At 44.9% G+C, this 13,227-nt stretch overlaps 1 protein-coding gene across 3 annotated transcripts in view; it reads right to left on the bottom strand.

The window, feature by feature from the left end:
* Nucleotides 1-13,227, bottom strand: part of LOC142315826 (peroxisomal membrane protein 11C-like) — a 99,349-nt gene that overhangs the window by 61,234 nt on the left and 24,888 nt on the right. For all 3 annotated transcript variants that reach the window (XR_012754628.1, XM_075352578.1, XM_075352579.1), the window contains exon 4: nucleotides 12,498-12,548. Coding sequence is in view for 2 of the 3 variants with exons in the window: in XM_075352578.1 (XP_075208693.1) it covers nucleotides 12,498-12,548 (51 nt within the window). In the remaining variant the exon portion in view is untranslated. The remainder of the gene's footprint in view (nucleotides 1-12,497; nucleotides 12,549-13,227) is intronic.

Raw genomic sequence — 13,227 nt, 5'->3', positions numbered from 1 at the left:
GATGTCATTACAGGAAGAGGAAGCCGTGCAGAGTAAACACACACAGATCACACACACACACACAGACATCACAGACATAGAACACATAGACACAGACACATAGAACACACATAGAAAGAAAACAGAAATATAGGAAAAAAAGAACGTGGGCTCCGCTGCATATTCACCGTCCAGCCGAGGTAAGCACACAGCGGCGGCCCGGTATTCTCAGGCTGGGGAGGGAGAGGGGCAGGGTTAATGTCCCCCGCCTCACTCCCCCTCCGGCAGCCGAGAATATCAGCCGCAGCTGCCCCGGGACTGTCGCATGCATTATGCGGCAGCACCGGGAGTGTCCTCGGCTCTTCTTGCCACCGTGTAGCAGTGGTGGCAAGGTAATACAAGGGTTAATGATGGTGGGGGACCACCGCCATTAACCCCAGGCTTGATCATGGCAGCGTCTATGTGACAGCTGACATGATCAACCCGTAAGTAAAGTGAAAAAAACAGACACAGAAAAATCCTTTATTTTAAATAAAACCAACAAGCCTCGTTCACCATTTTATTAACCCCTCCCAAACAAAACTCCGGCATAATCCACACAGCTCCGGCTCCTGCGTCCTGCACTGCTGACATCCAGCCGCGACTGTCACAGACACAGGCTGAATGCAGCAGACAGCAGAGGTAATTACCGGTCATTTCCCACGGCCGGTAATGTGAACTCACTGCCGACCGTGGGAAATGCAGCGATCTGTCATCTATCTATCCTTCTATCTATCCATCTATCTATCTATCTATCTATCTATCTATCCCTCTATCTATTCTTCTGTCTATCTACTATCTCAGAATTAAATGACTTTTTTTTTTTTTTTCTTCAATGTGCTTTATTGCATTGAATGCAATAAAGCACATCCCAACCCGCACGCGGCAAAACCGCGGCAATACCGCGAATAATACCGCGGTAAAACCGCAGCAAACCGCATGCGGTTTTCGGGTGCGGTTTCCCGCGGTTTTTTACCGCGGGTGCGGTAATCTTTGAGAGCATGCGGAATTTACACAAGGAAATTTCATTTCCCAGTGCGCACAGAGCCTAAAAACCAGGGCTGTGGAGTCGGTAAGCCAAACCTTCGACTCCGACTCCGACTCCTCAAATTCTCTTGCACCGACTCCGACTCCGGCTCCGACTCCGGCTCCGACTCCGGCTCCGACTCCGGCTCCTCAAATTCTCTTGCACCGACTCCGGCTCCGACTCCGACTCCGGCTCCGACTCCGGCTCCGACTCCGGCTCCGGCTCCTACATATATTGCTTATAGTTAGGTGAAAAATTTATTGTAGTACATGAATATGTGTATGTGAACATTAGACATTTAATAATTTTTATGATACAATAATCAAGATATTTGGATAGAACATAAAATATATTTATTGGATACAACTTTAGAACACAAAAAACTGTAATAAATTGTAAATATGTAATACACTATGTAATATACAGTAGATTACATATATATCTTGTGTGTGTATATACACTGTGTATATATATATAATATTACATATTTACAATTTATTAGTTTTTTGTGTTCTAAAGTTGTATCCAATAAATATTTTATGTTCTATCCAAATATCTTGATTATTGTATCATAAAAACAATTAAATGTCTGATGTTCACATTATACTACAATAAATTTTTCACTTAAATATAAGCATTATACTAAATGTTATTATTTAGTAAAATATTCAGCACATTCTGCATTGCACTCCTGTCCCCAATTTATTATATATTTTAGGAGTCGGAGTCGGTGCATTTTATACCGACTCCAACTCCGACTCCGACTCCACCAAAATGAGCTCCGACTCCGACTCCACGACTCCGACTCCGACTCCACAGCCCTGCTAAAAACAGTTATTTTATTTAACACATATGCCACAAACAAAGAAAAAAACACAATTCTTTTTGTGTTGAGAAGAAAGGTGGAAATTATATACATCTAAGGGCGGCTTTGCACGTTGCAACTTCGCACGTGCGATGTCGGTGGGGTCAAATCGAAAGTGACGCACATCCGGCGTCACTTTCGACATCGTTGTGTGTAAATCCTAGATGATACGATTAACGAGCGCAAAAGCGTCGTTATCATATCATCGGTGCAGGCTCCGACTTTTTCATAATTATGCTGCCGCGACAGGTACGATAATGTTACTCGTTCCTGCGGCAGCAGACATCGCTGTGTGTGAAGCCGCAGGAGTGAGGAACATCTCCTTACCTGCCACCGGCGGCTATACGGAAGGAAGGAGGTGGGCGGGATGTTTACATCCTGCTCATCTCCGCCCCTCCGCCGCTATTCGCCGCCTGCCGTGTGACGTCGCTGTGATGCCACACGGCCCGCCCCCTTAGGAAGGAGGCGGGTCGCCGGCCACAGCGACGGTCGCAGGGCAGGTGAGTGCATGTGAAGCTGGCGTAGCGATAATTTTCGCTACGCCAGCTATCACAAGATATCGTACCTGCGACGGGGGCGGGGACTATCGCGTGCGACATCGCAGCATCGGCTTGCGATGTCGCAACGTGCAAAGCCCGCCTAACTCTCACCCTTCCTATCATACGGGGGTTGGCGTCCTAAATATTCGTGACGCCCCCATTCCACGTCGACTCGAGTCTCGTACTGACCCTCCACTCAATCTATATATATCAGTGCTCCTATATAAAAGTGGGTAAGGTGAAACACCCAGAATAGAGCCCACAGGGATAGTGTGTGCCAACAATATAGAGAGATTATGTCCGTCAGTATTTGTCTTTTTAAGTCTATGGGGCGGGCCTGACTCAGTCGACTACCAGTAAATATTCAACAATTAATAATGACTTATGCTGTATTTGTCCAGGATGCACAGTACATGAATGGATCTATAAGGACCAAATGGTATATGTATACCTGATACAGGCTGTCAATTTGTGGGCCATAGGTTTTGTAAACTTAACCACTGGTCCGGGCTAATCCGCATCAACAAATTGTCTCTGTGCATAAAAAAAATCAGTATATATCAATTTCCCATAACATACCTGGTTAATCATTATGGTGCTCACCCGAGTAGCGATATGTAGCCTGTACGTGTGTCTGCTGAGTAACCAGCACAGTCTGCCACCCTTTAGCTTTGAATTGCGCGCCAGAATCCTGGCATTCACCGGAGATGGCCACTCCCCCTTTCCGGGCGTGCACGGGGCTAAAGTGTCTTCAACAGTGCCGCTGCTCATGGTTCCGTATGTCTGAGCAGTCCACGCAGTGCGCACCCTAGAAAAAGCGCGCGTGCACATAGCCCATCATCGGCACATAGCGTGCTACAGATAAAACTGTCCAACTTGTTGCCGCCATGATTCGTTATCGATATGGCGTGCTTGGGCACAACCCATGCATAAGCGCATAAACCCTGTACTTTAACGCGGGCCGGTAACACTGTATTGTGACATCGGGTTGTGCGCACGCGCGCCATATCTGGGACGCGAATGCGCATGCCGTTGGAATGTCCCTGTAATGGAACGAATCATGGCGGCAACAAGTTGGACAGTTTTGTCTGTAGCATGCTATGTTCCGATAATGGGCTATGCGCACGCGCGCTTTCTCTAGGGCGCGCGTGTGCACTGCATAGGACTGCTCAGACATACGGAACCATGAGCAGCGGCACTGTTGAGGACACTTTAGCCCAGTGCACGCCCGGAAAGGGGGAGTGGCCATCTCCGGTGAGTGTCGGGATTCTGGCGTACAATTTAAAGATAAAGGGTGGCAGACTGTGCTGGCTACTCAGCAGACACCCGTACAGGCTACATATCGCTACCTGGGAGAGCACCATAATGATTAACCAGGTATGTTATGGGAGATTGATATATACTGATTCACAAATTTGATTTAAGCATGTGCAATGTGAATACATGAGTGATGTTGGATATATTATTGGTATTACAGAGGAGTGGTAACCATAGTCTGAATTTTGGCATTCCGGGACCAGGATGCAGGTTTATATAATATAAGTATGTGCTGGATTGTTGGGACATGATGTATGTATTATTCTAAACTCCACTCAGGTGGAATCTTACTTATTTGGTACTAAATGGCATATTGATTATAAATGAGGATCTGACCCCTGTCATATTGTATACTCTTTACTGTGACTGGGGTGGCTTTATATTTACAGACAGATATTATGGATTGAATTTGGACAATGTGTTCATATTAAATGTTTATCTTTAGGCTATATTTTCATTGGAAAGAGTGTTTTTTATGCACAGAGACAATTTGTTGATGCGGATTAGCCCGGACCAGTGGTTAAGTTTACAAAACCTATGGCCCACAAATTGACAGCCTGTATCAGGTATACATATACCATTTGGTCCTTATAGATCCATTTATGTGTTCTTTCTGATCTGAAGTTTAAATCAGACCTTATCTATCAATTGCCAGATACATCAGATGAATTAGCTATGATCCTGGAGGAGGAACTGGTCAGTATACTACAATATAAGTGTTATGACCAGAAAACAAACTTTCAAAGCTGGTAACAGTGGCCTATAAATTATGTTTTGTTCTAGGTTCAAAAGTCAAGGATCCATGTTGTTATACCCCTGATGAGCCCCAATTATTAACAAGAGGGTGAAACGCGTAGGGTGCATCCTGGACAATAATACAGCATAAGTCATTATTAATTGTTGAATATTTACTGGTAGTTGATTGAGTCAGGCCCGCCTCATAGACTTAAAAAGACAAATACTGACAGACATAATCTCTTTTTATTGTTGGTACACACTATCCCTGTGGGCTCTATTCTAGGTGTTTCACCTTACCCACTTTTATATAGGAGCACGGGATATATACAGATTGAGTGGAGGGTCAGTACAGGACTCGAGTTGACGTGGAACGGGAGCGTCACGAATATTTAGGACGCCGACCCCAGTATGATAGGAAGAGTGAGAGTTAGACATATATAATTACCACCTTTCTTCTCAACACAAAAATAAATTATGTGTTTTCTTTTTTGTGGCATATGTGTTAAATAAAATAACTTTTTAAAGTAATGCAAGTTTTCAGTTTTTGATAATTGATATTCTACCTTAGTATTTTGGATTCGGTATTTGAAACAATATCAGCGACCCAGGGACAGAGTCCTACCCCAAACCATGATCCACCCAAACTAGTGCTCACAGGAGACATGCAACAGCAGCAGAGAGGCAGTTTTTCTGTGAAGTGACCGCTGAAAAATTGGATTGTCGCTGGAAAATGAAGTGAGGCGGCGAGCAGAGAGCGCCGCTGCAGCAGTGCTGATAGGCCAACCACCACTGGGTGACTGACAAGGCGAGACCATGGCCCCAGACAAGAATGCAATCGTGGCCATCAGGCAGGGGGAAGCGTGCAGCAGTGAACGCCGCGGCCCACGTGTCTGAGAGCTGCGACCTCCAGCACGTCACCGCTGCCTGCACATGTACACAAGCGCCCTACCCTCACACAAGCACCACAGTGAGAGAGGAAAAGGGGAGAGCAGGAAAGAAAAAGAGGCTATACTCATCAGTTCTGAAGATCGCACGTTTTCTGCTACATACACGAGGACGCTATTTGGGGCGAATGGGCAAGTCTATTGACATACGGAGCACCACCCCGTACCTAACAGCAAGGTACACAGTCCGGCCAGAGGGAGATAGAGGATTTGGCCTGAGATTTTACAGCCTGTACTCTCTGCCACCATGCAGGTAAAAGAGTGTTCAATTGCACCCTGTTACGCTGAAGATTCTGGGGAAAAAATATTAGGAAATGTCTACGGAACAGACTCTATCTCCAACTGACATAGAAAAAAAACTGAGGAGGCCAGTTCAACCCGGTGAGGTGTAGTCTGCTGTGGAGGAAATAACTTTTAGTTCTATGTAATATCTGCGACAGCTTTCAGGTGGCAGAAGGCTATCCCAGGCTTCTGTGTCCCCAATGAAGCGACCGAGAAACACTGATGACGGTGAAAACAGACAACAATGACACACTGACTATACACTGATGGGAAAAAACGGACACACGGACCATCCACTGACTATGCACTGATGGTAAAAAACGGACGCACGGACCATCCATTGATGACACACGGACCATCCACCGACTATGCACTGATGGTAAAAATGGGCACACAGACCATATAATGATAACACACTGATGGTAAAGACAGACACAAGGACCATACACTGATGAGACACTGATGGAAAACAGACACTGTACACCAGGGGTCTCAAACTCAGCTGGGTATATGGGCCGCACAGAGGAAAAAAATAATTTGGGAGGCCGCATTCTTTGCAGGACAAAGTGACATTTTTTTTTGTACCATATATATATTTTTTTACACACTTTGGATCACTGATTTTGAACATTTTTTCCACTTGTTTATTATAAATGTGCACATTCTTTGTTTAAATATATATATAAAAAATGTGATGGTAAAAAAAAAAAATCATGCCTTATTTTTACATTTTATCCCTTTCTTGTAACTAATAGTGTTACTATTATCACTATATAGAAATTTTGGCCAACATCTTTTAGTAACGTTCCTCATCTTGTTGTAATGTGCCCATGCTTGCCCCCTTGTAGTATTGGGCCCCATCCTAGTCCCCATCCCACAATAATGTGCTCATCCTTGTCCCCATCCTGTAGTAATGTCCCCAGCATTGTCCCCATCTTATCGTAATGTGCCCATCCTGTAGTAATGTGTCCAGCCTTGTCCCCATCTTATAGTAATGTGCCCACCCTGTAGTAATGTCCCCAGTCTTGTCCCCATCTTATCGTAATGTGCCCATCCTGTAGTAATGTGTCCAGCCTTGTCCCCATCTTATAGTAATGTTCCCCATCTTTGTCCCCTTGTAGCAATCTCCCTATCCTGTAGTACTATCCCCATCATATAGTTATCCCATTCTACAGTAATGTCCCTCTCCTATAGTAATGTGCCAACCTTGTCCCCATCCTATTGTAATGTCCCCAGCCTTATCCCTATCCTATAGTAATGTTTCTCATTCTTGTTCCCTTGTTTTAATGCCCCTATCCTGTAGTACTGTGCCCATCCTATAGTAATGTCCCCATCCAATAGTATTATGCCCATCCTTGTAATGTCCCCATCCTTTAGTAATGTGCCCACCTTGTCCCTATTCTATAGACATGTGCCCACCTTGTCCCTATTCTATAATCATGTGCCCACCTTTCCCTATTCTATTAATAATGTGCCCACCTTGTCCCTATTCTATTAATCATGTGCCCACCTTGTCCCCATCCTGTAGTCATGTGCCCACCTTGTCCCCATCCTGTAGTCATGTGCCCACCTTGTCCCCATCCTGTAGTCATGTGCCCACCTTATCCCTATTCTATAGACATGTGCCCACCTTGTCCCAATCCTGTAGTCATGTGCCACCTTCTCCCTATTCTCTAGACATATGCCCACCTTGTCCCCATCCTGTAGTCATGTGCCCACCTTGTCCCCATCCTATAGTCATGTGCCCACCTTGGCCCCATCCTATAGTCATGTGCCCATCCTGTAGTAATGTGCCCACCTTGTCCCTATTCTATAGTACTCTCCCCATCCTGTAGTAATGGGTGGGGGGGGGGCAGGGGCGCTAAAACTTACCAATCACTCTCAGCTTCCACAGACTCTGGAGTGAAGCTGAGGGGGCGGTCTCCGGCCCCAGATCCGCAGTGATTGGAGAGATCGGTCACAAGGCTGGTCTCTCCAATCAGAGCTGGGGGCGGGTAAAACTGAGGTCACCCAGCTCCAGCCAATGATCAGTGCTATAGCTGTACTGATATGGCTGGATTTCAATGTTTCAGCCGTTTTCAATGGCTGAAACATTAGTGGTTGTGATTGGCTGACGGAAGCCACTCAGCCAATCACAGCCTCCGTAGGTCCGGGGAGGAGACACCACCCCTCCTGAGGTCCCCTCCTCCCTGAATCTAAGGTATTTGCAATGCAAAGCTAAAACAGCTACTGGGGCTCCGGGGCCGCGATCTCGCCTTGACGTACTGGGTACGTCATGGGTCCTTAAGTACCAGGGAGCCATGACATACCCAGTACCTCATAGGTCACTAATGGGTTAATGTGCCGTGTTTCAAATACACACACAAAAAAACACCATTCTTCTCACCCGTCCTGCGTTCCCTCGGCTGCCTCATCTCTGCTTCGTGCGGCCCCCAGGCCCGTGCCCCTGTTAACTATCGCGGCCGGGGCAGGGGCCGCAGCCCCTGTCAGTGATTTCTGTCAGATGATTGCTTTGCTGGCGCGAGAGAGCGCAGAGTCCTTGACTCAGAGATCAGCGCTGGCAAAACATTCATCTAACAAAGTGCAGACAGTGGCTGCGGCCCCTGCCCTGGCCGCGATAAGGACAGGGGCCCGAGCCTGGGGGCCGCACGAAGCAGCCTGAGGGGCCGCATGCGGCCCGCGTGTTTGAGACCCCTGCTGTACACTGATGATACACTGATGGTAAAAACAGACACACAGACCGTACACAGATAACATGAAAAATCGTGTTTCAAATGTGAAATAAGACTAATTTCAAAAATTACTTTTCACCAAATATGTATGCAGTTTAGTAAAAAGAAAAAGAAAAAAAATATATAAATTCTATGAAGGTATTACAATTACATCAAATCCAAAATACATTCAGGCCATAGCCAGCACACAGCAACTAAACAACTTCCAATAAAGCAATAGTATTCTCTGGGACAGATTTCATAACATTCTCTATTGAGCAATAGGCAAGATAAGTCAGGGGCATTAAAAATTCATAAGAGGATATGTACAACGTGTCCTCGGGGCAGCTGAATATTTTACTACACTACAAGAAGCAAGTAAACAGATACGCATCCCAGTTTACAAGGTCAAGTTCTGTCTATTAATGTAAAAGCCAGTGGGTATCAGGGAGCCAGCAATGTGGTACCCTCATTTGACCGTGTGGTTTTTGAATGAGAGACAAGAGACTGCTGCACAAGAGACTGCTTTCATCCGATAAAGCAGGGGTCTCAAACAGCGGCCCCTCACACTTTTTCTTGCAGCCCACAGACACAAACAATTTCAGCTGGTGGAGGGGGTCGCCGCTGTCAGTGCTTCATCTAAAATTCAGATGAACGTTTTGCCGATGCTACGCAGAGTCAAGCTCTCTCTGCACAACTATTCCAATGGTAGCTGCCGGCCAATCAGAGGCAAGCAGCTGACGAGTATGAACTCAGCTGCTTGCCTCTGATTTTCTGGCAGCTGCCATTGGAAAAGTTGGGCAGAGAGAGCTTAAGGGGGGCTTTACACGTTGCGACATCACTTCCGAAATATCATCGGGGTCACGTCGTTAGTGACGCACATCCAGCGCAGGTAGCGACATCTAAATCCTAGATGCGCCGATAAACGACCGCAAAAGCGTAGAAAATTGGTGATCTGTGTAGCGTCGGTCATTTTCATAATGTCGGGTCGACTGCAGGTACGATGTTGTTTGTCGCTCCTGCGGCAGCACACATCGCTGTGTAAACCCGCAGGAGCAACAAACATCTCCTTACCTGCGACCCGACGGCAATGCGGAAGGGAGAAGGTGGGCAGGATGTTATGTCACGCTCATCTCCGCCCCTCCGCTTCTATTGGCCCGGCCAATTAGTGACGTCGCTGTGACGCAGAACGCACCTCCCCCCTTGAAGGAGGGATAGTTCGGCAGTCACAGCGACGTTGCCGAGCAGGTATGTGCGTGTCGAGCTGCCGTGGCAGTAATGTTCGCTACGGCAGCAATCACCACATATCGCATGTGCGACGGGGGCGGGAACTATCACGCTCGGCATCGCTAGCCGATGCTAGCAATGTCGCAACATGTAAAGTACCCCTAACTCTGTGCAGCTCCAGCAAAACGTTCATCTGAATTTTAGATGAAGCGCTGACAGCAGCCCCTCCTACAGCTGTGTTCGTTTCCATGTCTGCAGGCCGCAAGAAGCATGGATGAGGATGCCGAGAGAACAAAGGACAGGTGAAAAGAATGTATTTTGTTTTGGTGTGTGTGATGGCAGAATAGGAGACCAGGATGAGACATTACTACAATAGGAGGACCTGCATGGGCACATTAGTAAAAGGGGACAATGATGGGCACATTAGTAAAAGGGGACAAGGATGGGCACATTACTACAGGATGGGGACAAGGATAAGCACATTACTACAGGATGGGGACAAGGATAAGCACATTACTACAGGATGGGGACAAGGATAAGCACATTACTACAAGATGTGGACCAGGATGGGCACATTACTACAGAATGGGGACCAGGATGGGCACATTAAACAAAAAAAGTACACATTTATTATAATTAACAAGTGAAAACTTTTCAAAAACAGTGATCCCAAATGTGTATAGAAAACAAAAAAAAAAAAAAGGCACTAAAAAATGATCACTGTGACCTGAAAGAATATTATTTTCTATGTGCTGCCCATATACCCAGCTGAGTTTGAGGCCCCTGCTATAGGTTGTATTGTTGGTATGGCTCTTCAATAGATTTATGGTGCTGATTGCTATGTGATACAACCAGCATTTGCACTGCAGAGAGCGGCTCGAGCCCGCTTCATATTTCATACACACACACACCTTAACTGTGGCAATAGGATGTGCAATAGGGTCAATGTAAAGTGTGTGGGGACAGCTCTATCATCCAATTACAAATATTCAAGTGGAACCAAAAGTTAGATTTCGCCATTGCTAATTCTTAGTTCCCCTAGAGATAGATAACAGAGAGCGGTAGAAAAGGGTTTCAACGCCGCGCCAATGACCGACAGATCCTGAAGATTTCAGATTAATGTTACTTTATTTCACGCACAGGTCAACGCGTTTCAAGAGACTCAGCTCTCTTCCTCAGGACAAGCTGGCAAAGAACATCAAATCTGCTGCATAACACCCTATACAGCATTAAATACCTTAGAAGTGAAGTCCTGATCCACCCCTTTTGAAAAAATCGGCGGGAATCTATACATTTGAAAAACAACATGACATCATACATTATAATGAAAAAGTTTTCCAACGTATTCCTTTGTGATAACTTATTCTTAATCCCAGGATATTATTAATAATGAATAAAAGTTGTATTGAACAAAATAAAAAATGTATAAAATAAATGTGTGTGAAGGTGTAGTCCTTGTATTCCAACAAAAATTGTTTTTATATACATAGACACATATACTTCCAGATATATCAGTATCTCACAAACTGCCTTGAACCCCATTACGAGTGTCATGCAGTCCATGATCCAGGGGCCGGGAACACCGCACAGGGAGCGTGCAGCTGCCTGTGCCACGTGTATATACACGTGACCGCTCCCTGTGCGGTGTTCCCGGCCCCTGGATCATGGACTGCATGACACTCGTAATGGGGTTCAAGGCAGTTTGTGAGATAGACACATATACTTCCAGATATATCAGTATGTATATAAAAAAATTTTTTGTTGGAATACAAGGACTACACCTTCACACACATTTATTTTATACATTTTTTATTTTGTTCAATACAACTTTTATTCATTATTAATAATATCCTGGGATTAAGAATAAGTTATCACAAAGGAATACATTGGAAAACATTTTTTCCATTATAATGTATGATGTCATGTTGTTTTTCAAATGTATAGATTCCCGCCGATTTTTTCAAAAGGGGTGGATCAGGACTTCACTTCTAAGGTATTTAATGCTGTATAGGGTGCTATGCAGCAGATTTGATGTTCTTTGCCAGCTTGTCCTGAGGAAGAGAGCTGAGTCTCTTGAAACGCGTTGACCTGTGCGTGAAATAAAGCAACATTAATCTGAAATCTTCAGGATCTGTCGGTCATTGGTGCGGCGTTGAAACCCTTCTCTACCGTTCTCTGTTATCTGCCATTTGGGGACCGCTGCCGTGACCTGGAGTTACATGCATGTATAGGAGTTGTGACTTTCACAACTCTTTTTGGTGAGTAGGATTGCTCATTTAAGACCCATTATATACCGGAGTAAGACCCTATTGCACTTCTCTTTCCACAGATTTTTTTTATCCGTTCCCCTAGAGATAGGCACTGCCATTCGATGAGGAGAAAAATCAGAAGCCAGACATGCTAGGTGCATTTATAGGATAGCCAGAAGAGATAGTTGCCTTAGCTGAAGAATATAGCCAGCTGTATTCTGTTAGATCAGACAAAACATTACTCTTTTTAAAAAAAATAAATAAATAAAAAAAATCCTAAAATCCTGTGTCTACATATTGCAATACTGCTCTTGTTAAGGCATCTGGATCCTCCTGGGCAAAGGTGGTAGAATGATTCCCGCTGAAGAACCCGGCTTTTTCTCATGAGCACTGGACACACAACGTCTGAGAGGTAATGAAAAGACCACATCGGGCGCCATACCAAGTATGTAACTGCAATATCTAGACATTCTGGTTCTGTAGGATATGACAAAGTCATATAAATTTCTTTGTGGGGCAACCATTTTAATGATGAAAAGGAGGGCACACTATAGACAGCTTCCAGCCACATGCAACTTACTTAGAATGTTTCCCTTTGCTTCTTCTTAGCTTTATTAATGTTCTTAAAGAGCTAGAAATGAAAAAGGTAATTGAAAGTTATAAGGGTGGGAGTGAAAATTTACAAAGCTAAAACTGAGGCACAATTACATAAAACTAACAGTCTTGTATGATTTGCACAATATAGGAGTCACTTTGTGATCTTTGCCAGATGAGGCTGCATGTCTTCACAATGACCATCTTCATACGTGCGCATAAAAAAAAAAAAAAAAAGTACTGTCCGCGTTGACCATCCATGTGACCGTCCATATGGACGTATGTGTCCTGTGTGCCATCCATGTGACACATTAAAAAAATGGAATGATTTTTAGGTGTTTATAGATGTGCAAGGATGAGATAGATCGATTGAACAGCTTTCTATTTAATCAAATAAGTTAAATGAGGGAAGAGGAAAAAAAAAAAAAAAGGAAGATGTGGGCCCCCCCATTATTGATAACCAGCAAAGGTAAAGCAGACAGCGGAAATCTGATATTAGCCAAGAAGGTCCATGGTTATTGGGCCCTTCCCAATCTAAAAATAGCAGCCCACAGCCACCTCAGAAGTGACACATCACATCAGATGCACCAATTCTGGTGCTTTGCTCAACTCTTTGCGATTGTCCTGGTGCGTTGACAGTTGGGGTAATAGTAGTTGGGGTTGATGTCAGCTGTGTAATGTCAGCTGCCATCAGGCCCAGGTATTAGTAATGGAGA

This window comes from Anomaloglossus baeobatrachus, chromosome 1 (genome assembly GCF_048569485.1).
Source record: "Anomaloglossus baeobatrachus isolate aAnoBae1 chromosome 1, aAnoBae1.hap1, whole genome shotgun sequence".
Classification (NCBI taxonomy): Eukaryota; Metazoa; Chordata; class Amphibia; order Anura; family Aromobatidae; genus Anomaloglossus; species Anomaloglossus baeobatrachus.
Note: the sequence above shows the minus strand (reverse complement) of the source record. Positions and strands in the feature narration are given on the sequence as shown.